Consider the following 26,610-nt stretch of genomic DNA (forward strand, 5'->3'; position numbering starts at 1 on the left):
GCCCCCAGAATCCTTACATTGATTTGTGATAGTTTCTCAGGGTGAGATCAAGGACTAGATCAAGCTGACAGACTGTAGTAATAAATCTGATTTGGACTTTGTCATTTCACCTGCAGGTGCATTAGTTTTCTGTTTTGTTTGTGGAACTCCCATTTTTCCTGTTTCTTTTTTTTTTAATCTCCATTATGAATCATAAAAGCCAATGGTACTTTTTTTTTATTTCTAATCTTTGCATATTCCTGTGTGTTCACAAAATAAGGCAAGAGAAAAAAAAGGGTGAGACAATTTTGTTTCCTTCATAAAAGACTGCTGTTCTTTTTAACATGCAAATAAAAATCCTGATATTGTTTTCAGATTACACTTTTATACTTGCATGTTTGTGCTGAGAACATTTATTCTCAGCAGTGTGAAATATGCCCTTCCAACGTGCTGAACTGCCTTGGAGTGAAGTGGGAACAGGCACATGTTACTCCGTTTCTATATCAAGTTAAGAATATTGGTTTTTTTCTTTGTAATGATAATTTTTTTTTTTTTTTTGCACTATTGTCAAAGTGAGTAGATGAGCATTGTGTGTGGAGTTTTAAGAATTACAGTATTTCTCTGTAAGAGATTTCTGAAGAGATTCCTTCCTTTATTATACTAGAGATTGATTAGTATGGATTAAAGGATGCTAGCTGTAAGGAAGTGGACACTGGTTGATGGCTTCATTTTCTAGCACTAAAGCAGTGTTTACTGGTGATGTTTGCATTTCTTAAAGTATTGTTGATTTTATTAACGTGGAGGATTGGCTTGGTTGTGACCATCTGTAAAAGCTAACAAAATATTTCTTATATAACAAAAATGACCTTTGCTGGGTGACTGTTTGGTGGAATGCATTTGGTTTAAGATTGCCTTACTTGGATTCATACAGCTGGAATGTGTACCACATTACAAATATAATAGTAGTAAACCAGTTTCTAAATCAATAAAATAATCTACACATTTATGTTTCATCTGTTTTAAAATGCTGTTCTTAAATAGAATATATTAATTCAGTATAAGAATGCTTATTTTCAGTTTTTAATCAAGCTAGCTTATTAGTATTTATATTGACCCGAAAACTGTATTTCTGTAGTGTTTATATTGATCCAAATTCTGTGGCTCAGACTATGCTTTTGTGAAAAACAGTACAGATTTTTAATGTCAGCCAATACTTGTGTCCAGCAAGGGAGTCATACCTGAAAACTGAACCAAAAATGCTGGTAATTCATGCCTCTCAATAAGGCTTAGGAGTAGATCACTGGAACATTTTTTTAAAAACTTTTACATTATAATATTATGCTTATAGTATATAAGTAGAAACATACTCCGCTTTTAAGTGAACTTTGTCCTAAATTGTTGATTTCACATACTGTAAATTACCATATTGTTACTACTTAATGTATTATCATGACTTCCATCTGCTCGCTTAAAATATTTAGATTGTTGCATCACTTCAATGTTTTTCTATCTAATGTTAAAGAATAACACAATTTGATAATATTTGTGTGTTTAAAGTGTGTTTTAAAAGGGCATAGCCTTTTTAGCATAGCCTTTTTAATTTTCCTCCAGGTGGCTTATACAGCTTAATGTAGAAAAAACAAGGCAACTAAACAGAGAGATTCTGTGGTAATTGAGTCAGACTTTGTGCTGAATCACCCCAGACTAGAAGAATGTAGGTAGGATCCTGGGAGTGGGAGGGTCTGTGAGGCATACAGAAGACCTCTTTTCTTATGTTTGTTGCTTAAAGTTCCATCTCGCTTTGTTCTGCGAGCATGTGATACATTTTACTCAGGAATATTCAAGTACTCGCTGTTTTTTGGTATTCCATTGCAGCGATACGGTGAGTCAAGCATTCTATAACTTGACTTGAATGACCAAATGCTAGTACTACAACTTGACAGGGAGCACACCAGATTAGGTTTAGCTTTGTTAATGTGAGCAGCTATGATTTTTCCCTTTGCCTTCAGTTTCTCCATAGAGTTTAGTTGTAATTTCCAAGTACATTCAGCACTGTGTACTAGATATTCCCACTGAAATTTGGTTGATTTAAAAGGTTTATTGTTGACTTCGGTGATAGCAAGGTTAGTTCAGTGATCAGATTCCCAGTGCACTAAGAGCTGAGTTTAGGAAGTTTTGAAAAATTCTACTGTAAATAGTAGGTGACTCATTTGTGATGCTATTGTATTTTTCTGTTGATGTCATAGATGAAAAGTCTGAAAACACAGTTTTGTGAAACACCAGAATTCAGAAAAATAATTTTAGGTCCATCATTCAAAATTTGCTTTACTACTTTTTTTTTAGTTTACTACATGGATTTGTTTGCTAGGTCAAAGCTGTAGATCAGGGGTGTCAAACTCTCTTGGTCCCCCAGAGCTGAATGTGGATCATGGAGCTCCTCAGAAGCTGGACTAGGAGGAGTCTTATAAACTGGATCTAAACCCACCTCCAACAGCAGGGCGAGTAGCAGTGACATTTAAATGCTGCGGATGCCTGAACCATTGAATTATTTATTTGAGGGAGCTGCTGAGATGAATGCAGCTGTAGTTCACCCTGCTGCCACTGAAATGCATCCCCATTGGGGCTCCTCTCCTGAATTCTGCCCCTCCAGGAGCCTAGATCTGGCTTGTGGGCAGTATCTCCTTTGACACCACTTCCTTGGACAAACTCCAGCTCACTTCTTGCTCCTGTTGCTGCTACTCCCTTGCAGCTGATTTGGTCTCAGAAGCTAAAAACATCTACTGGTTTGACTTTCATCAAAACAGGCTCCCGACAGTTATTTATACATTCAGCTTGCATGGCAATTAACTCTAATTAGTCCTAACTGTCCCAGGGAAAAAGTGCTATCTAAGTACTTCGCAGGTACTTAGTGTGGGACAATGGGCTTGTAGGATCTCAGAGTAAAAGTCTTTGTTCTGGCTGGTTTAGTCTCAGATTCCTGTCACCCCTATCTCTTCTTTGTTGCCAGAAATTACTCACAACTTCCCCTAGTTATTTTGGTGGTGAGGAAATTAAAAATTATCAGCTAAATCATTTTATGACTTGGGTGGAGTGGGTGTCAGGTCCTGAAGCATGGTTTTCTTACACTGCTGTAGTCGCCTAAATTGCGGTGCTTTCTACTTGACTTCGGACCAACACAGCTAACTACAGGCATACCTCGGAGATGTATGTTCCAGACCACCGCAATAAAGCAAGTCACACGAATTTTTTGGTTTCCCAGTGCATATAAAAGTTACGTTTACACTATACTGTAGTCTATTAAGTGTGCAATAGCATTATGTCTAAAAAAAACAATGTAGATACCTTAATTAAAAAATACTTTAGTGCTAAAAAATGCAAAGTGAGCAAATGCTGTTAGAAAAATGGCACCAATAGACTTGCTAGACACAGGGTTGCCACAAACCTTCAATTTGTAAAAAACGCAATATCTGCAAAGCGCAATAAAGCGAAGCGCAATAAAACGAGGTATGCCTGTACCTCTCTTTCATATAATGAAGAATATTTTAGGTGCTTTGTGTTGCTGCATTTCCTAATTACATAAATTTGACAGTGGAAGCAGTTTTCCACTGGAGTCTGCAAAATGTTGCAGACTGTTACAAAGCCACAGCTGGGAAACACTACTACTTTGTGATGAATGTAATAAATCTTGAATAAAGTAAAAGCTCCTTTCCCCTCATCCTTCATTAGAGCTTCTAGAACTGCTTCCTCTTGCACGTCAGAGGGAGAGTCCCCGCTCTCTCAGGAGAAACCACGAGTGTACAGAGGTTTGTAATTTTTCTCTCAGAGTAGAAGAACTGATTTTACTCTAGGAGAAAAATGACTCGGGAGCAACCCAAGTGAAGTGGTTCCCTGGAGAATCTCTTGGGAGACAGAATTTCTGTTCAGTGTGCACGTTGCTTCTTCCACAGAGGGATGGGGAGCAGGTGTCAGTCTCAGCCACGTGGGGAGCAGAACACACATCCTGAGTGCTTCTGGGTGACAAAACCCAGTGGTGAAAAAGTTAGGGCAATATGTTTTGCTCAGGACTTGTTCCCTGCCTGAATTACACTGCACCACTTGGATGCTGGGAAGCATACAAGAATACTCCCTGCGCTGAAACACAGCACAGGGGAAGGGGAAGGCTGGAGGACTCTGCACAGCACAAACCCTGCCCCACCTTCCTTGGTCCTGAGGACCCCTGCCTACATTCACATTAAAAAAAAAAAAAAAAAAGCCTGCAAATTTCTGAGAGCTGCATACTATAGGGACCCCTAGCAGGCTCTGTGCTTCTCTGAATGTCTTGTACAGGTCAGTTTTTCTTTCAGGAAAATAAATCTGGTACAGTTGTCCTAAATGATTTGAATGTGTGTACACAGCTTAAGTACTAATCTACCTGTAAAATAATGACGGTTTTTTAATCTCTTGACTAAGAAGCCAAGAACTTTTCCTAATTATCCAGTAATACAAATTCTATGCATTCATCCTTCTGTGTGCTTCATCTTCTGCACATTCCACCTCAAAGAATTCACTTTCAGGATTCCAGCAAAATAGAATAGACTTGGCATTGGAAAAAATATGCACAATCAAGGGTCTGGATTCATACTAATAATTGTAGAAATTGCACTCTAACTAGCTTTCTATGATTGGTTCCTGTTTCACCACATAAAATAGTTTTTCCTGAAACAGACAAAATATCATCGTCATTTTGAGACCAAATCAAAATACTGAGATGAAGGTCTGACTTAACACTTGGTATTACTTGAATGTACCGCAGGCAAGCTGAACTGGTCAGACTGGCATTTTTTCTCACTATTGAGATAAGAATTACGACATAGAGTTGCTAAGGGCCCTAGTTTCATATAAAATGTTTTAAGGCACATTGCTCAAAAATGGGGTGTGCCAAAGTTTTGGAGGGGTTCTTTGTTTTATTTTTGTTTCCGTCTTCTGAAAGCATCAAAGCTCTAATTTGTAGAAGTTGCTCATACTGCTGTGACTTGCCTTTCTTAGGGGTATATGTTAAATATAGTATTTCCTTCCCCTTTTCAAACAGCATTTGTATTGTTTGTATAGAATCCACATGGTGCACATAGTAAGGCCTTGTCTGATGGAAAGAGGTTTGTTTTTTTTTATCAAGCTTAGCATTTTTGAGTGAATAAACTAATTTTGTTGGGGTTCATATGGCAGTTGTAATATTGTGGATTAAGTATTCTGCTTTTGACAGTCTTCCAACTGCTATCCCACTGAGATAAACCTGTATGAGCCCTCTACTGCTTAAGATCACAGTGCCCATTTAAATGCCAGTGGTCAGCCAGATGTGTTCCTTTGCATTTGTAGCTCAGGACATGTTCATGCATCCAGAATTATATGCCTGTATTTGTTGTGCTCTGTGAGGTTAAGATGGGAGTTAAGCAAGGCTGCATTATCACTCCAGCATTCTTCTTGATATTCATTACAGCAATGCTGCATCTTGCCACCAGCAAGCTTCCAGTAAGAGTGTAGTTGTACTCACAAAAGGGTGGTAAGCTGTTTAATCTCAACCTACTCTAAGCCAAAACCAAGACCACTGTGACCTCAGTCATTAACCTCCACTATGTTGATGATGCTGTAGTGTGTGCTCATTCAGAATCAGGCAATCATCATCTTTCCTGTAGCATACAAGAAAATGGGACTGATGCTTAAGATTCAGAAGGCTAAGGTCCTTTATCTAAAAGCTCTCAAAAGAACAGTCCCCAGCTCCAGAAGTTCAAATTTATCATGAGACTCTGGAGAACATTGAGTATTTCCCATACCTTGCCATCTCATGCAGTTACAGGGGAAGGATGTTATTGATCAAGAAATCCAACATTGTGTCAAATGTGCAAGTGCAGCCTTCTCATGCCTGAGGAAATGGGTATTTGAAGATCACAACGTCAGATCTGAAATCAAGCTCATGATTTATCAAGCAGTCCTGATCCCCACCTTACTGTATGGAGCTGAGATGTGCAGTATGCAAGGGGACACCTCAACTTGCTGCAGAAGTACCATCAATGTTGCCTGTGGACGATCCTTTGAATCTAGTGCGAAAACAGTGCACTAATGTAAGGGTCCTCTCACAACCAAACAGCATGAACATCGAAGCAATGATCATCCAACATCAAAAGGCCTGGTGGCCTTTTACAATCAGATCACCAGATCATTAGACGCAGGGGTAGCAGTGGATATAGTCTTCCTGGACTTCCAGAAGGCTTTTGACACTGTCTCTCACCCCATTCTCATTAAGAAACTGGGGGGCTGTGGTGTCGACACCCACACAGTCAAATGGGTCGCCAACTGGCTGGAGGGCCGCACACAGAGGGTGGTAGTGGATGGGTCCTGCTCAACCTGGAAGGACGTGGGCAGTGGGGTTCCTCAGGGCTCGGTCCTCAGGCCCGCACTGTTCAACATCTTCATCAGCGATTTGGAGGAGGGGGTAAAAAGCACCCTGTTCAAATTTGCTGATGACACTAAGATGTGGGGGGACGTGGGCACACTGGAAGGATGCAACAGGCTACAATCAGACCTAGACAGGTTACAAGGGTGGGCGGACGAGAATAGGATGGGTTTCAACACAGACAAGTGCAAGGTGATGCACCTTGGGAGGAACAACCGGCACCATACCTATAGGTTGGGGAACTCCCCTCTTGTCAGCACGGGAGCGGAAAAGGATCTTGGAGTCATCATTGACTCCAAGATGAACATGGGCCGGCAGTGTGGAGAGGCAGTCAGGAAGGCCAACCGCACCTTGTCATGCATCCACAGATGCATCTGGAGCAGGTCCAAGGAGGTGATCCTCCCCCTCTATGCGGCACTGGTCAGGCCGCAGCTGGAGTACTGCATCCAGTTCTGGGCGCCACACTTCAAGAGGGATGTGGACAGCATGGAGAGGGTCCAGAGGAGGGCCACTCATATGATCAGGGGACAACAGGGCAGGCCCTATGAGGACAGGCTACGGGACCTGAACCTGTTCAGCCTCCACAAGAGAAGGTTGAGGTGGGATCTAGTTGCCTGTTCCAAACTAGTCAGAGGGGACCAGCAGGCACTGGGGGAGTCACTGTTCCCCCGAGCACTGCCAGGAGTGACCAGGAATAACGGTCACAAGCTGGCAGAGGGTAGGTTTAGGTTAGATATCAGGAGGCGACACTTCACGGTCAGGGTGGCTAGGGTCTGGAACCAACTTCCAAGAGAAGTGGTGCAGGCTTCTACCCTGGGGGTGTTTAAGAAGAGGTTAGATGCACATCTTGCTGGGGTCATTTGACCCCAGTATTCTTTTCTCCCATGGCAGGGGGTCGGACTAGATAATCTGCTCAGGTCCCTTCCGACCCTAGAAACTATGAAACTTCACTGGGCTAGCCACATCATCCAGATGTCCAACTCCAGGCTCCTGAAGCAAGTTTTATTCTTCCAGCCAGTCCAGGCGTACACTCAAGAGGAGGGCAGAGAAAGCGCTTCAAGGATGTCCTTGATGTCAACTTGAAAAAATGCAACCTTGACATCAGCCTCTGGGAGACTATCGCCCAGGACCTTCTCATATGGAGGAAGATCCTTTGCTGTAAGGATCTTGGTACTTTGAAAACTCACGATGACAACAGGAAGCAAAAAAGTAGTAGTAGAAACAGCGTGTTGCAGACCAAATCAAGAAACCAGAGCCACCCACCTCACAGAAGCACATGCCAGAGTTGCAGGAGAACCTGTCAATCTTGAATTGGCTTTGTCAGCCATCTTTGGACCCACAGATAAGGTGGCAATGGAAGACAATTGTCCTCAATGGCAAGGGATTGCCAGTGATGATGCTTCCACATGATTCTTTCTGAATTTTCTTGTGTTTTGGGGAGAGAAACTCATCTAGACTCATGTAGTTAGCAGTCATAATGATAGACCTTTTGGAGCCCCAAAAAATTATCTTGGGTCATGGAACAGTGCCACCACCATAGAGGAAAAGAGCTTCAGTATAGAAACGATGATACAAGGGACAATAACAGGACCTCTAGTAATGTTTCCACTTCCTGGACCAAATCTCGACAAAGGAAGTCACTACACCTAACCTGACCTGGGCTACTGGACAGTCTGAGGAGGAGGGTTTGGCAGGTAGCACTCATGCAATTTCACAAAGAGGAGGAGGAAGAACAAGGAGGAATTTCTCCTGGAGGGCAAATCTCTTCGGTGTGCCAAACCCTGAGCCAGAGATCAGGTGCTAGAGTTGTCCTCCAAAAACCTGGTGGAGAGCTGTCTGAAACCAACAGACAGCCTGAAACTATGTGTAATGTTACTGTATAGCTGTAAATTGATACTGCATTTGTCCCAGGAAAAAGCCTTTTCTCCTGAAATCCTAGAGATGTACAACTCTGTTGTCTTGCTCATACCCTGAAGTATGCAGGATGAAATATGCTAACACTTTTTCCAAGGACATGACCATCTATGTCTGTAGGATTATTGCAGATCATTTCAGGGACAAGCTGCTCAGGGTGTGTGCTCCTGCTAACTGCATACTGGCAGAAGAACAGCAATCTAAGTTGGAAGGACAACATGGATAAATGACTGAGGCGCACCTGTTTTGATCCATGCAAAACCTGGGAAATCAGGCCCATCTCAATGACATGTCTGTTTACAGACTACCGTACATTACATCTGCAGAGAAATTTTTAAACAATTTTCTTCTATGTACTGGCCTAATATGTAACCTTTTGCCCACTGCCCGCTTTTCCAAACACATACATTTACATACTGAAAATGGCAACCAGGCCAGAATTTTAAGCTATTTTTTAAGTTTTATTTTCCAAATTATTGCATTCAGCAGACACTGGTCAAATATGCCACCTCCCCACTGCTTTTTTTCTTTTAGTATATTATTCTCTCTCCCTGGTGTGCAATCACATACACCTCAACCATGCTCAAGATGATGGCACCAGGGGAGATTTGAAAAATCAAACATGTTTCAGTGGAGGCACGTATTATAAAGGCTGATTAAAAAAAGAAAAAATAGAGAAAGATACCTTAACCAGTTTGATCAGCGTACCAAGTTTTGAGCTCCCTTTGTATTTCAAGAGGTAAATTTCTGCAGTTAGGAAGTTTTGAAACTCACAATGTATAACATTTGTGGCTATTTGTTTAAGTTTGTATGATATGTTAACATGTTAAATTTAACATTTAAGTTTGTATGCTTTGTTAAGTCAGCCAAACTTTATTTTTGATATTCAACATTGTTAATTCTACTGGATTCAAACTAATCTTGGCAAAATTTCTAGGATGGAGATTATACAACTTCTCTAAGCAGCCTTTTCCAACGCTTGACCACCCTGTATGATTAGCGACCTATCTAAATTGGCAGAAGTTCACAGCAACTTTATGCTCAGTCTTTTCATGTCCCCTTCTTCCCTGCCCCCATGGCCAAGAGGCAAAAACCACACTATGAATTGACTCAGCCACTCAGCGGTGGTGGGAGCGACACAGCCAAAAGACCGAGTTGAAAGGCACTGCTGCACTGCAAACTTCTGCTGCAGTTTAGGTAGGTCCTTATGTATGGTGAATGCAGGAGTAGCTGCCATTGATGTAGAAGCAAATGATTCTGCTGAAAAACACTGCATCACTAAGTTCATAACCCTGTGACATAATCAGCTATGTATCCCACATTGTAGAGAATATAGGATACCGGCAGTCCCTAGATTTACAGTGGAATTCCCACTTTGTCATCAGCCTGCCAGTAGAGCTATTCAGTATATTCTGACAAAGCTTTATTGATTTTTAGGTTTGTATGATATGTTAAGTCAGCCAGCATTTTTACTGTGAAAAGCTTGGCAGGGAAATTTCATTGATGTCCACCTCTTGTACCTCTGAGGAAAAAAATAGGTTTGTAATAAAAAAAAAAATTACATGTACATATTTCATTTATTTTCCTGCTACTAATTCATCAATTTCCCACTATGCTCTAGACTTCAGAGTAGGAACATCCCTGAAGCAGTTTCCTATACTAGTTGGGATACCATTCTAGAGGCATCTATCTCTCTGGCTGTTCTTAATGCCTGCAGCCCCCTGCCCCTGCTCTCCCCCTGCTGCCAGCTTGGGCAGGGTAGCTCCCCACTGCTGTGTGCACTCCCAGGGGGCAGAGGCGACCTACAGCACCCAGATTTGTACCTGGGGCAGGCACAGGCTGAGGCTGCTGCCCAGCTGGGTGGGGTTTGGGGCCCAGGGCTGCAATGTGTTCTCTGCTGCCCTGCTTTCCCCTTCTCTCTCATCCCCCCCGCCCAAAGTCAGCATGGCAGGGAGTGGAGGAGGTATGCAGAAAACCTCCATGCTCCTGCATGCAGGGCTGCACCCCTCAAAGCAGCGGCAGGAGCTGGAGGTGCATTGCTAGGACAGCTCACAGCAGTGAGGGATCCCTGCGCGGCCCCGCTGTCCCTAGTCATGCCAGATCTCACCCACTAGGCTAGGAAGTCCCCTGGGGAGGGAAGCAGGGTGGGAGCTCAATCCCACAGCCTGCACCTGTCACAGGTACAGATCTGGGGGGTGACGGGTCCCCCCTGCCTTCTAGGAGTGCGTGCGTCAGCAGGGAGCCAGCCTTCCCCATCCCTCAGATGAGCCATCTGTGGCCCTGTCCTTCTCTCCACTGGGGCCCTGCAGCCGCATATTGCGTCCCTGGGTCCCAAGCCCCACCTGGCCGGGCAGCAGCCCCAGCCCTGCCCAAGTTCCTCCCTACAGGGGCCTCAATCCCCCTCTATCCCCGCACTTACCTGTAGGAGCTGACCTACAGACTGCCTGGGGCCATGTGCATGTCTATGCACATGGAGCCCCCTGTCTTTCCACCTTCCTCCTGCTCCCTCCCAGCTCCCTGCAAGCTGGAACTCTGCCAGCTTCCAGGGAGCTTATTGCAAAAGGGCAAAATCTGTGGTTTCTGTGGTAAAATGAGAAATCTGCATTTGCCTCTAGTAAAAGGCAAAATCTGTGGTTTACTCCATTTTTCCATTGGAAACGGAAAACCCAGATCCCTGGTCATGAGGCAGATCTTGCTTTCAAGATCTTGTTATTGTAAACTACTTCCACCTTTTCTTGTCTTCCAAACCCACACGCTCTGTGCTGTCTGTGCACATACTCAGAGTACCATTACACTGTTCCTTTTTCCTGTTCAAAAGTCCAGTGAAAGACTTTATAAGTGAAGGAAACAGAAGGTAGGCAAGGTTGCCCAGAATGACAGAAGGAATCAAAATGCCATTAATATCCATAATGGTCCTCACAGCAGAGTTCCCTTTTTCATTCATTCTAAATAACGTAGCATTATGGACCTTACCAAATCAGTGGCCCACACAAATATTGGTGAACCTCCCACTGACAGCAACCGGTGAAACCTGTCCAGGAAACTGTCATAGTGAAATAACTGCTCAATTTCATCCTCATCTTCTACCCAGGTTGCTGTGATATTAACCATGGCTGTCTTCCCAAGCTATCCAAAACCATTTGGCTCTGTGACCACAGATACATACAGAAGGGTCTGTTCAACCTAATGATAGCCAGGAACTCCATATGCATTAGTGTTTTCTTTCTGGTGCCTGACAGCAATTAAAATGGTATCGGCTCATGAAAAGAGAAGTGAATTATAGGATACCAGACGGGGATTCATAGGAGGTGTTTCATTTGACTCGGCCTCCCCCCAGATTTTCAGTAGGTTCCGGTATGTAGCTCACAGTATACCAAGAGAAAAATCCCAGGATGTATAAAGCCTGGTAAAAGAGAACTGCAGTGTGGGATAGCTGCACAGAATGTTTTACAACCATTTTGAAAAAAGGTAAAGTTGTATATACTTATTCTCAAGAGAAGTAGCTTGAGACACATTGACAATGCAGACCCATGCACCCTTGTGCTGTATTTCTTTGGCATACATTTTTTTTGAAGAAGCATATTTGGAAGGGAAAAAAATCCTGTGCAGATAAATGCTTTAGAATGCCCATTCCTCATCTTTACAAATGCATACTATTCTGTGGTCATTCAACACTGAGATATTTTTTTGAAGCAGTGTACTTTTCCTTGCTGTGATTCTATTCTGAAAAGGACTCTAAAAATGGCAGGGTGGAGTTTCCTGTTTGACTTCTCCCTAGTGCATTCCATGTCCAGTTCATAAATAAAAGATGGAGGTTTTCTAACTGCAAGGCTCAATCTGAAAGTCAAGGTGGGTTCTTTCCTCGTGTCATTTTAAAGTGCAGCTGATTTTCATCATGTTAAACTCCTTGAAAAGCAAAGGTTTGCATCACATGCCTTACGCCACAAAACCCCAGAATTCCAGTCAATTCCTAAAAAGCTAACCTCCTCCCCCCCGGCAAAGTACCTGTGGCTATAGAAGCTATATCCTATAGAAGCTATATATCAGAGATGTCAAACTCATTTAGGCCTATGGACTGAATTTGTCCCACAGACTCTTTCGCCTCTCCCAGTATACCTGATCTGGCAGCTGCCCCTTCTAGTCTGAGACTCGAGCTGTATGCAGCACGGATCCTGGAGTGGCCAGAATGGGCGCTGCGTGCAGCATAGTCCAACAGAGCAGCAGCTGTGCTGCATGTGGTGGCAGCCCTGGCCAGACTGCATGTGGTATTTGCCATGGCAGCTCTTGTACTATGCTACACACAGTGCCTGTTCCAGCCAATTTGGGACCCATGCTGCACATAGAACCTGCTAGTGCCACGTGCAGTGTGGGCCCCAGACTGGCGGGAGCAACTGCTGTGCGTGGCTCCCTTTCTAGCTGGTCTGGGATCCACACCATGCAGTGCTTCTCCCAAGCCAGCTACTGGGTTGGGTATGCTTGGGGAGGGGATCTGTGGGCTGGATCTGGCCCGTGGACCAGCCTCTCACTACAAACATGTCCTACACCCTGTGTGGGTCTTATTAGCCCCTGGGGGCTCGATGGCAGGGCTCCACAGGCTGGATTCAACCTATGGGCCGTATACTTGATACCCCTGCTATGCAGCATATGTCTGTAGGGTTCTGCATGTGTTGGTTCAGTGCGTAAGCATATTTTCTCATCTCCAGTGTGTCCACCAGAAGCTCTTATCTTCGGTCATTCAGCCCTAATTGTTAGACAGTTTGTATGACCACATTACAGTATGGTACCTACCCAAAAGGGCCATCACGGTCCCTCAGGTTTCTATGAGTTTGTAATTTCAGAAATCTGGCCTAGACAAAGTGATTCAAAAGAGAGAATTCTATCAGGGCTGCATGACCCTCACAGAAATCTGGCTGTGACTAAGGTTTTATCCTGGTGGTCCGGCAATGCTAGGGTGTTAAGAAAGAGGAGACATCTGTATTATATTGTAGAACTGCTCTGTGTACCCCAGTTTACTGGTGTGATATTATTGCATCCAATTGCTTTGAGTTAAATCATGTCAAAAACCATGACAGACTTCTCCCCCCCATAAAAAAAAGGTTTGAGTTTTCCAGAGGTTTCATGATATTTCCAGGCAGAATGATTTTGCAGTGGCCAGGGCTACTTGCATCGCCCATCTATATAGTCTTTGGAAATTAGATTTTGTGGGGAGAAAGGTATTTATAGCTGGATCTCAACAGTAAATAGCAAACCTCTTTGACTAGACTCGGGACTGAACAGATGTCCACAGCTGTTTTGGCTGGATGTAGACTTTCCATTCCAAGGCTAAAAGATGTTGCCCAGCCTGTCTAGGAGTTTTGGAAGACACTATTCATTATGTCTTAGAATGTCCTCTATATAATGACATAAGGAGAAAGTATTTATCACCGTTCTTGCAGATATTGACATACTTCTCAAATAGAGGGAGATTAATATGGCTGTTCCAGCAAGCAGATCCATATTTAACACTTTTTGCTTACAAGGCTGAAGTGATCAGAGCTAAACATTCTTTACTGTTGACTGATAAAGTTTATCACTATTTGTTTTTTACTCTTGATTGTGGACCTATGCACAACATTTTTATAGATTCATGATCTGATTTATCACCGTATTTGTACTTGATTGTGTTAATTCTAGGAGTAGGCATAATGCTTTTATAATGGTTGGCCTCATTTTATTATTATATTTGAATTTGTCATTTTTGTTTAAATTTATATTATAGTTGTATGTCTGTGTTATTTTGTTTTCAGGAGCATAGCTTTCAGCCAGAATCCTTAATAAATTGAATTGAATTGAATTTAGTTAAATCAAGGAGACTGCAAGGAGGGGAACCAGAGTTAAGGCATTTCCAGAGAGAATATTGAGGGTATAAAGCAGTGATTCTCACCAGGGTGCCTTGATATCCTTTTAAGGGTCCTGTGCAATATTGCAGGGTGTTGGTTGTAGCCATGTTGGTCTAAGGAGATAGGCAGACAAGGTTCTTTGGGTAGATCTTTTATTAGACCAACTAAATAGCTGGGAAAGGTTCTTCATGAGCTTTCAGGCACAAACACCTTTCCTCAAGCATTGGGAGACTGCTGTTGGTCTGAGGTCTCCAAGGTAGAAAAATAAAGGTAGTCTTTTCTACCTTGGAGACCTGAGACCAGTAGCAGAGTCTCCCAATGCCCAAGGAAGGGTCTTTGTGCCCAAAATCTTGAAAAGAACTTTCCCCAACTATTTAGTTGGTCTAATAAAAGATACCACATCTTCCTGAAGAACCTTGCCTACCTGTGCAATATTAAAGTTTTTAGGTGCGCAAATACCTACACATGATTAACAAGATGAACCCAGAGATTTCAAATAGGAATCTGTAGTGTCAAATACATTCTGCCCTGCTGTAGTCTTTCTGAGATCTTTGCAACAGAAAAATTGTTCTACTATTATTCCAAGGTCAAGAACTGAGTGAAAACTAAGTGTTGGCATTTCTGAGGTTTTCCTTGACTCTTTAAAAGGGTTGAGAACCACTGGCATGAAGGAAACCGTTGGCGAACTAGTCAGTGTGAAATACGTGCTGCCTGTTATCATCCAGTTTAACAGACCTGTTTTCCTCAGACCCAAGTTTAAATCTGCTTTAAAAAAAGACGTAAATGTAAGGGCAGTGAGCTGGCAGAGCTGCTGGGAGAAAACCCAGTTCTTGGCAGGGAGAGACCCACTCAGCGTGCAACAGGTCTGTGGGACCAAAGCAAAGGCTCTGCAGGATGTGTCCAAGATGGCTCAGCTTGCTAGAATCTTGAGAGGTAATAAGTTTTGTGGAGATCCTGAGCATGGAAACTACCTGAGATCCTGAGCATGGAGAATTAGTCCTTTGGGCAAACGGGCAATGCACCAGAGTGTAAGGAAATAAAACCCAAATACCTGGAGTTGTATCATCATTTTGAACTGCTAGTTGAGAAACGTACGTGGGATCCTTGGGCTTTACTGTGATCCAGAAAGGCGCCTCTTAACTTTTACCTTTGAGGCACCCCTTGACTTTTAACTTTGGCGGCAGTATGGGAATAAGGTATGTTGTAACCTGGTGAACCCATCAAAACTGCAGAGTACCAATCTGTAGGGAGCCCGTGGGAGAAACAGAATTGATTACAGGGATAGAGGAACTTTCGCAGCTTCGTGTTACTGACACCTCTTGGTAGATTTTAAAGGTAGCTGGTTGTTTGTAGGAGCCATGCTAACTTAAAAGAGGCTAAGGTGCAAGCAATAGGGCTGGAGGCCAAGGACCAGTGGTGCTTGCCCCAGGTGGGTATCCAGGGATCTCTGCCTTTATCACCTTTTCTGTATGTGTATCCACACAATCTGTGTCTCTTATGAAAGAAATCTTCTGAAACTCCTTGAGTTGTTGTAACTCCCTGAGTCACCACTGCACGATGAGGTCTTTTTCCTAGTAGGATTGTCTGAGTATATACTAGGTAGCTATAGGCCTGTGGTTGCAGTGTCAGAACACTATCTCCCCAGCTCTTACCTGTAGCAAATTATAGGATGTTCTTGGTTTCCAGATATCTTTCCTTGGAATTTGAACTGGTGACTTGTGGTATTTCATTGGTTAAAAAGTGCCTGCAAGTGCAGGATTTGGATTAAGTGGTCCAGGATGTACCTTCGAGTCATACATTTCTTTGTAATAACTCATTGGCAGGCTCTAAAGTGCATAGCATATTAGAAACAATGTATATATTTAGGGTGTTAAACTAGATTTGTCTTTCAGATGCTTTCACTTGCACTTCGCAACTTTTATGCAATATCTTAAATATGAAGTTTTCCACAGATCCCTTTCTCATTCAAGGAAATGTACCCCAAAAATACTTCCAGTTGCAGTTACACTCATAATTTGCAGTTGCCAGTATTCACAGCTCGGCGATGCTAGAACTTGTTGAAGGAATAGAGAATTATTTTAACGGACAAGTACTTAAATTAGAAAAAGGATTCAATGTTTTCACAAAGTGTATTTTGTGTATCTTTCATCTGTAAGTAAGAAACAGTTTGAATACTTTGAGAAGTTATAACATGCTTTACAGTACACAGTATATTGGAAAAATGCACTTCTTCAAATATTTTGAAATAACCTTCAGACTGCTGTTGCTGCTGTCATCTCAGACATTGCCCTAGTCATGCTCTCTAAATAGTTGTCAAGTGCTTACTGAGCTCCACACAGTATTTTGGCAGCTAGAAGTTGTCTCTGTTGCGGTTACATGATAGTCAGTGAAGCTAGCTATATTGCTCTCTTTCATAGTTTATAGTTTCATAGTTTGTAGGGTTGGAAGGGACCCGAGCAGATCATCAAGTCCGACCCCCTGCCATGGCAGGAAAGAGTACTGGGGTCAAACGACCCCAGCAAGGTGTTCATCCAGCCTCCTCTTAAAGACCCCCCAGGGTAGGAGCCAGCACCACTTCTCTTGGAAGTTGGTTCCAGATCCTAGCCGCCCTGACCGTGAAGTAGCTTCCTTTTTGGTTGTGAAGAATTTTTAGCACTCTTCAATTTGCTTACAGTCTTGAACTATGAAAAGAATCTCCCAGCACACAAAATGTTGTTATTCATGTTAATGTAATGCCATATATTTTTCTGCTCTGTGGAGTCAGCTATGCTCTATATTTGTCTGTCTTGTGAAACAATTATGTATGCATTAAGAGTAGTTTGAAAGCAGGTAGGGGAAGTTGTGTTTCCGTGCAGTTTGGGAGACCCACGTTCCGTTTTTGATTTTGTCAGTGACTGGCTATGTGACACCAGGGCCTGAGCACCTGCATTTGTGACGTACTGAATGTCTCAAGTAAAAGAGAGTTGCATATGATACAAAAAAAAGGTAGATGTGGACAAACTGGAGAGAGTCTAGTGGAGGGGAACAAAAATGGTTTGAGGTCTGGGGGAAAGTGGCTTACAAGGAGAGGCTAAGGAAACGGGGCTTATTTAGTCTGGAGAAGAGAAGATTGTGGAGAGATTTAATAACAGCCTTCAAGGGTGCTTACGTAGTGAAAGGAACTAGGCTGTTCTCCGCAGTGACAGATGACAGAACGAGGAGCAATGGTCTGAAGTTGCAGCAAGGAAAGTTTAAATTGGATATTAGGAAAAACTTTATCACCAGAAAGGTAGTAAAACACTGGAACAGGTTCCCCAGAGAGATGGTAGAATCTCCATCCGTGGAGGTTTTTAAGACCTGTCTGCACAAAACCTTGGCTGGGATGATCTAGTTGGGGTGGTCCTGCTTTTTGAGCAGGGAGTTGAATGAACTAGATGACCTCCTGAGGTCCCTTCCAACCCTAATTTTCTATGATTCTGTGCAGCACTGGAGCTGGCCATGAAATAGAATTTGAGCTCCATGGAAAAGTTCAATTTTTTAGCAAATTGCTATCCTAAATCAGGACAAAAATATCCTAAAGGCAAAAAATTTTCATGGAGCTGAATTCTGTATTGACTTGTATCAGAAACTTGAACTATTATGAAAGCAATGTTTTTGTGTTTCTACAAGTAACTAATTTAACTGGGTGTCCTCACTGTCTATCTGCAGACAGCACAGGACCTGGGAGCCTGGACTGCCAAAGAACGGGAGATCTATGGATTTGAGAGTGATTTCATGCAGAAAATAGAAATGTTCCTAAAGAAAGTTTTAGTGAATGTAAATTTTGTGTCGGAAAACCATTCAGGCTGAAAATGTCCAACTAGCTATCCAACTTTATACCTTTCATGAGTTACTCATCACCTTGCAGGAAAGAAGCTTTTGTCTTTTTAGGATTGTCAAGGAAAAAGAATGATTTGTAGTTTGGCTTTTTGTTTTGTTTTTTTAGGTGTCAGCTAAGATGTTTTTAAAATCCTAGCATAGACAGCTTCTCTTAAGTATTGGCTGCCATATATCTTAGCTGTAGAAGTCCAGAACACACCTCAGCCAGTTAACACTTGTTAGAACAACAACTTGTCTTGTCTGCACCAGGATTTTAACGCACACTAGCTATCATAGGGTTGTTTCTTTTATTATACTTCCCCCCCGGTTTAGACAAAGTTTTTTTTTTTGTCTTATAGCTACCCTATATGTAACATAGGAATAATAATTTATGGCCATTTTTGTAAAGTATTATAAGACCTGCAAATGAAAAAAGGACAAAAGTGCTATTAATAAAATGTGAAAAAAATTATAGGCTCAATTTTAACAGTATTTTTCATCTAAATAATACTCATGGTATGTTTTTCCCTATAGGGAGGAAATTTTGTACCTTAACTAAAATAAGTATTGCAATTCAGTGTTGTGTTTTTTCTCTATCCTTAATTATTTTTTACAATGTATTTTTATATTTTGTTGCTTAGGTAAACTTATATTTTAAATAATTTTTATGTTAAAAGTATACAGATGATATATTGACAGAACTATGTGAACTAAATCTCTTGTAACAGGATATGACAAGTTTAACTTCCTTTTCTATTTATGTAAAATTTTAGGTATGGAAAAATTGTATCCACAAAAGCTATTTTGGATAAGACAACAAACAAATGCAAAGGTATGTTTATTTTAAAATTATACTTGCTTAAGTGTATTACATATTTTTTATAAAATAACCTATCATTGGCTTATTTTTTTAAGTATTTAATTCTTAATCAAATTTTAATGATGGCTAGCATCAGCATATTTGTTATATTTGTCCCCAGTGGAGTTGGCAGATAACCTATATCGCAGAAGTGTGCCAAAACTTCAGATGACTTCAGCGAAGTTAACAATCACAGCACTGGCTGACATTTATTTAGCCCCTGCTTTAAAAAGGAAAATGGAGTTAAAAAACAGCTTTTTTATTCCTTGCCTGGGAAGATTATAGTGCCTTACAAAAGAACATTCGACTGTACTAAGTATCTGAAAAGATTACATATTGTGCAAATTAGTTCTATTAATTAGAATAGAATAGTTTTAAGCAGCACTTACTCACATGTTACAAGACCCTAATTGTGTTTTTGTTCTATGCCTGTTGAATGTATTAGGGGTAGGGAATGGGTTCATTTTCACTAACATAATTAGAGCTGGAAAAAATAATAAACTTTTTCATTTATACTGGATACATTAATTTTGTTCAATGACCTATCGCATCCAATATAATTATGATGAGGTCATATCCCAACACCATGAATAGTGGGTGGAGGTCCAGAAGGAGATTTAAGGCATTCTTTCTGAGAATAAGGAGGTAATTTCTGTGCAAAGGGAAGAATGGAGTCAGTGGCATAACTGTGTTAACACTGACCCCATGACTAAGTGCAAAGTTGACAGTCTGAGGCAGGAGTGAGTTCATTATCATTCATTGAGTTCTAGTTTTGGTGGTATGCAGTAGAGCCTAATAGGTTCTAAACACGAGATCTTCATCAAATAAGGGAATGCTGTCATGTCAAAAATTGCACTTCTCTCTAAACCCCTTACCTGTTAGCATTATAAATAATAAAAGCTTTTGGTGAAATTAAAGGGAGAAAAATAGAGAAAAATATCTTTTTTCTGTACTTTCAGTTTATGAATGCACTTGACAGCAGCACCTCATCAATATACCTTTACTCAGAATCCTGGTACATCAAGTCAATGGCATTTTTTATGTCTCTGATCATGCAAATACTGCAATAGAAAGTTGCTTATGATATTATTTTAAGTAACTTGATTTACAATGTCCCATTTGACAACAGTACTACTTCCTGTATCTTGGTACACGTTTTTCTTCCAACAAAATTCATAAGGCACATTTTATTGTGTTTTTAGGCCTTATATTTTAGTATTTGAAAGGGTCGTTGGTGAAATTGCGTTTTTATCTACATCTGCATAGCACAACAGTGACCCATTTATAAATACTTTATGCTTACATAATACCTTTCTAACTAGTGTGGCTCCTAGGGTATGTCTGCATTTCCTTCCTGGGGAGCTGGGAGCAATGCCAGCAAGCATGCATTGCCCACTGGCTTTCACTCAGCATGTGCCAAAACCTGGACATGAGGGGAGCTGGTTTAGTGATCCTCAGTATGTGCCCACAGCCTTCTCAGACTTTGTCTTAGGCATGCTTCTCAATAATGCATGCAGGGCCACATTATGCAGCTCTGTTGCTTAATTTCTGGGTTTTGTTTTGTGCTGTGTGGGAACAAGTGGTGGGGAAGCTGTGGTTTTCAGTGGCTCTCCTCAGCTCACCACAGGGGCAGAGGGCTTTTAAAACACACATGTGAAGCATTTCAACTAGAATAGAAGAAGCAGCACTGTTCTAACAGTCCAGAGCCATGATACACCACACCCGAGACAAGAAGACTGCTCTGTACTGGAAGTGTAGTGGGAATATAGGTGGGCAGAATACAATTGTCCCACTGAAATTTGGATGAAAGATTGGCAACAGTAATCATTTATGCAAGAAGTGACAGGATTTTAACGAATGCATCTAGTCATGGATTTGGGTTTACATCTTATCTTTAAGAAAGATGCTTCAACAAGACAGTATCTCAGAATGACCTACTGATTTACCAGTTTTACCATAGGTATAACTACAGTATAGTGGAAACATCTAATCTGGCCTTCAACAAGTCAGCTCTGGTACCACTGAAATGCTGCCTGGCAATGTGGAATTCAGCATAGGCTAATTTGTCCTAATTCTTAGTAAAATTGAATAAACGATAACAACACTACATGTTACGCTACACAGTACTGTTTTCTTAATGTGTTCTGTTTTTCAAAAGTTAACCATAGACTAATACTAGTACCTAAACTGGCTACTTTAAAGCCAGCAAATTTAGCTCTTAACTACACTGCCATTTTAAGTGTAGACTTCCTAAGAGAGAACAGCATTGCTTCCTAAAACAGTAGGGCTATTTTTTGCTGTCTTGGGATTTTTATTTGTTGCTACCAAATTGAGCTTAATAAGTGCTGTCATTTTAAGACTGTTTATTGTGTGATGGCTAATTTTCTAAGGTCCCTAATGGAATAGGCTACTTAATTCCATTCATTTTCAGTGGAGGACAAGAATATGTAACTCCTTTGAAACTCTTAGTCTGTAAGGTAACTCTCATAAAGGCAATAATAAATCTCCATGCAACTCTATTGGAATCTAATTCTGTTATCACTGGAGGGGTCCTTCCAGCTCCTGATGTTTCCATCAGGAGCTGGAAGGTAGAACTGTTCTGTAGTATTTCAGGTAGAACTGTTCAGGTAGAACTGGTACAACTGATCAGGTAGAACTGTTCTGTAGTATTTCAAAATAAAGAACTTCAGCTTTCTCATATTAAATTGGCCTCTCTCTTCAAGGCAAAATTTGTATTCATCCTCCATTTTTTGTATTGCAGGGATTTGTCCCAGTGAGATCAGACAGGGAGCAATGGGGAAACCATCTTTATAGAGCAAGCAAAAGGGCTAAACTGAATGCTTTTCAAGCAAAACAGATAGTAACTGGAGATAAATAGAATATGGAATAGCCCCAGCTACTGGCAGGAGTGTATAACATATATATACATAACAGTATATAACACATAGTACCATGGTCTGTACCCTGTCCAACCTGCATGATTATAAAGGGGTCGTTTGCTTCTCAGTAAAAGATGCCTTAAATTTCAGGTTACGGTTTTGTAGATTTTGACAGCCCAGCAGCTGCTCAGAAGGCCGTTTCTGCTCTGAAGGCTACTGGAGTCCAAGCACAGATGGCAAAGGTAAGTTAAAAATAATCTTGCAGTCTGGACAGACTTAAGCTTTGTCAGACCGTAGGCAAAGTTGCAGGCCCACTGCCCAGGCTGCAGTCTTCAAGCCCCTCAACTCAGCATTAAGAAACAGGGACTTCCAAATAAAGTGTCTCAACTTAACTGTTAAAACCATGTAAGGAGAGAGAAGAACCCTTTAGCATTTCCATCCTGCTCTCAGTGAACCAAATGTTTTTGCAATTAGCTAAATCAAGGGGAAGTTTACATCTTAAAATAGTCAGGATCCAAAGTATAAAAGGCTTCACAGAATAAATTCAACATCTTGAATTGTGACTGGAGACAAATTAGTAGCTGATGTAGTTTATAGCCCACCATCATTATGTGCTTTATCTATGGAGACCCACTGAATAAACAGGGTTTAATACTCTCTGCTCTCTGAATTTTTAAGTGGTTGTTACAGGCATGTCCCAGTTGAATCCAGTGGAGAAATCCACTCTTTATGGCCATGGTTAAGTCCACAATTTTCAGGCTGGTGCAAAAGAATAACTGTTTTGGCAATAAAAAAAAAACAGGGGTAGAGAAAGGCATCTACAGATTGCCTGTCTACTTTCTGTGAAATTAACCAACTCTCCAATTTCAGGGATGATATTTCAGTCATACATACTGGAACATAACTGGACAATTGCCCCCTCAGTGTTTGTTCCATATTTTATGTTAACTGAATTAAAACCTAAATTTGAAATGTTCTAAGGGGCTTATGAGAGTTTGGTGGCCATAGACCTTAGAAAGTCTGTAGCAGGGGTTGATTACCTATGACCCATGGAGCTTTTGGATCCAATTTGTGTAACTGTGGCTTCAGAAGCAAGGGGCTTCTTCCTGCCCGCATTATACCAGTCAGGCAGCAGGTAGAGGTGATCAGCAGGGATCCTGGATTTCCCTGTCTAAAAATCACAAATTCTTTGATAACCCCCCCCAAATTTTCTTATTAAAAAAACCACAAATCCATGTTTTTCCATAACTAAAGTGAAACACCATTATATAGATAGATTTATAGATTTATATTATATATAAAAATATAAAAACATTGTGTTCAACTGATACAGACACATATTTTTTATAGATATAAAAAATAATGTGTATATTGAGAGTGTGTGTGTGTAGGTATCAGTTGAACACAATGTTTTATAGATATATTTACAATTTTAAAGCAATTTGGAAGCCTACCAGTACCCCAGTCACTATAATAAAATAAATTGAGTGGGGCGGGAAGGCTCATTGGCACTGCCAGGAGCCCCATACCACCATGGTGAGGTGTACCCTACCCCCCAGGTGTCCCTCTCTCAAAACCCACAGCCCTCTGGCCCTGCCAGTGCCCCACACTCCCCAACCCACAGCCCCCACACTGCTGCCCCTCATTCATGACCCACAGCTCTCTGTGCTCCCAGCCCTGCCAGAGGGGGCTCCCAGCTGCCAGGGGTATAGGGCCAGAGACCTAGGTCTGCAGCCCTCTGCCCAGTCAGCAGCGCCTGAGCCTCAGCTGCCGCCCGTGTGAGGTGACAGGTGCTGCAGCTGGAGCGGAGCGCAGAGCCCAGCTCCCCCTCTCCCACAAGTGTCATGGCTGGAGTGGAGCCCACTGGGGAAGGGGAGGGAAGCAGCATGCCCACTGTGGGCTTGGGACTCCCTGTCCTGCTGCCCTCTCCCTAGGTGCCTCTGCTGCCCAGTGTGCAAGACCCAGCACAGGAGAGCAGAGTGGGGCAGGGAGGCTCAGTGCCACTGCCATGAGCCCTGCAACACCACCCAGAGGCAGCAGGGGCAGTGGTGCAGAGTTATGCCCCTAACTGCTGCTGGGCAAGCAGAGGGCACCTTGTCATGTGGTATTGGGCACTTCGCAGTGGTACTGAGCCTCCCCCCTCTGCTCTGCTGTGCTAGGTCCTGCCCACTGGGCTGCAAAGGGAGAGTAGCAGGGCAGGGAGCCCCAAGCCCTCAGTGGCCAGCCTGCAGCTGCCCCCACCTGGCGCACAGATCTGGGGAATGCATACCCCCCAGATCATCCCGGGGAGTACACACAGTGACGAGGAGCCAGGCCCCCCATAACCCCTCGGACAAGCCACCCGCTGCTCCATCCTGCTCCCCATCCAGGCCCTGCAGCCTCATGCTCCTGCCCCAGTCCTGGACCCCAAGTCCCACAGCCCTGCCCAGTTCCCTCCCTCCCACCCTCACTATGGGAGCCTCAGTCCCACCCCACCTCCTCATATTTACCTGCAGGGAGCTGCAGAAGCTTAATGCTGCCTGGCTGCCACATGCATGGGTGCACATGCACATAAACCTGGAGTCCCCCTGCCTGATCACCCTCCTCCTCCAGCCCTTTGCAGACTAGATCTCTGTCAACCTGCAAGGAGAAACCTATTGTTTCCCTGCATTTTTCTCCTTTAAAGAAGAAAACCTGTGTTTTTCTCCTTAAAAAGAGAAACCTGTGTTTTCTGCATTTTTTCCATGCAAACAGAAAACCTGGATCCATGATGATTAGATCTTAGTGTTTGCCCACGTTGAATCTGAATTGGATCGTTGTGGCTCCCTGCCAGAAAACATTGCTGACCCCTGATCTATAGAATTTTAAAAGTCTCAGCCAAAGTATTTAAGGTGTTTCCATGCCAGGGGATCTGCTAGAGCTTTTCAAAATTTGCCAGTTTGGCAAACCCAAGACATTCTGTGGATGTTGACCACCTCTACAACATTTCAGGGCTCGTATTTCCTGCCAGCCTGTCTGCTTGGTAGACTGCTTGGGGCCCTGTAGCAGCAGCCTGCCAGGTGGACTGTTCCAGTGCTTCCAATGTCTTCCATAGCTTAGGGGCAGCTCCAGGGCTTCATTCCCTTTTGCGGAGAGAGGAATGTTAATTCCATGACACAGAATTACCTTTCTTTGAGCTCTAATCTCTATCTGTGATCATATCTGCATGTACATCAAGTTCATGACTTTTGGAGTAAAGGTCTATCAATAGAGGGTGAATTTTGTTACCCTAGACAACTGTAAAATCAGAGAGGTAATATATTAATCATTTTGCCATACCACCACAAATATATTACATAAAATATTTTTGCAAAATGTGTGCATATAATCTGTAGTACAGGAAACACTCACTATTCGCAAAATCTGGGTTCCAATATTCGCGGGGGAGGGCAGAGCCGGGAGGTGGGCGAATAGCAAGCACCAGGGACGCGGAGGGAGGTGGCAGTGGCATCATCTTCCCCCAGATGCAGCCGCAGTGGCGCTTGGGGGGAAGGGGTTGGTCCCCAGGCATCACGGGGGAACCCTGGGGCGGGGAGGAAGGCAGCGATGGCTCTTGGAGCAACCGTGGCCATGCTCGGGGGAAAGGGGTCGGTCCCCAGGCGCTGTGAGGGAGCAAGGGATGGCTGTGGGGCCTGACAGGGAGCCCCGTCAGTATTCACGGGGATCTCCAGAACATATCGCCTGCTAATGGCAAGGGTCTCCTGTATTTCTTAAAGCTAATCCTTCAGAGTTTGAAAATTGAATTCTAGTTAGACAGAAATATTCAAGGTATTAAATAATAAACTTGATGGGACTTTTTTGGATCTATTTTGGTCTACAACAGATCTAGCAATCCTTAGGAGCCATCTATTAAGTACAGATTTTTTTCTGATGAGATATTTTTCCACAGTTTCTCAGCTGAGGAGAACAGTAAAACTAACAATGTAAAATGTCTTTGGATGGGTTCCAGAGCAACAAAATGGAAACCATATGTTTAATACTTAATGCATATTCCATTACAGCCACACACACACAAACATACGTACATACTGGGAGTTACAAGACTTCTTTCTTGGTTTATCATGTGTTGGAGAAAGGGGGGTTTCTGGGCATTTAATTAAGGTCTTTTAAAAAAAAAAAAAAAAGATACAGGATAGTAATAACAGGATAGTAATAAAGCAGCTAAAACTTGATTTAAAGAAAAAAAATAACTTACATAACTTCTTGACATAACTTCTTGAAAGATCACTATTGTAATTTCTAAGGCCATCATTTTTTAAACATGTATCTAATTTATCCAAGACCCTCTATACCTTTCCAGACACTGGGTAGAAATATCATCACCAAATGGAGAGGGTAGAACAGAAAAGAACTTGTGCAAATTCCCTGTGGTTAGGAAGAATTCACTAACCTAGCCCCGTTTAACCAATTCCTTGGCTTTGACATTTCCTTAAGCACATTTTCCCCAATCCTGTCCTCTGCCATACCTGGTTGCAAACAGGAGAAAATTTGCATAGCAGTAAGATGCTATTGAATGTTCCTTTATGTGAGCACTGATTTAAAATATGGGTCATTAATACATTTTTTTTTAACTGTTCATAGGTCAAAATTGTCAAATTTGAGTACCTGGGAAAAAATGTTGCTTATACCTCTATATAAGTCAACTTTGGACTGGTAAACGAGTTCTTACCATGGGAGTAGGTTTTAAATTTATTTTCAACAAATAAAGGCAAAAATATTTTAAGTGACTAGTGAGAGTGCTTTGATTTTTATGCATCTCACCTGAGACACCTAAAGAAAGTCACTCTTTCTGAGGGGACTAAACACTAAAATCAGGCC

At 42.2% G+C, this 26,610-nt stretch overlaps 1 protein-coding gene across 5 annotated transcripts in view; it reads left to right on the forward strand.

Annotated features, from left to right (window-relative positions):
* Window positions 1–26,610, forward strand: part of RBMS1 (RNA binding motif single stranded interacting protein 1) — a 208,102-nt gene that overhangs the window by 124,857 nt on the left and 56,635 nt on the right. For all 5 annotated transcript variants that reach the window (XM_090045624.1, XM_090045627.1, XM_090045622.1 and 2 more), the window contains exons 3-4: window positions 18,810–18,868; window positions 21,925–22,016. In XM_090045624.1, coding sequence (XP_089901750.1) covers window positions 18,810–18,868; window positions 21,925–22,016 — 151 coding nt within the window. The remainder of the gene's footprint in view (window positions 1–18,809; window positions 18,869–21,924; window positions 22,017–26,610) is intronic.

Source organism: Crocodylus siamensis, chromosome 4 (assembly GCF_052110815.1).
Source record: "Crocodylus siamensis isolate JL-2025a chromosome 4, ASM5211081v1, whole genome shotgun sequence".
Lineage (NCBI taxonomy): Eukaryota > Metazoa > Chordata > Crocodylia > Crocodylidae > Crocodylus > Crocodylus siamensis.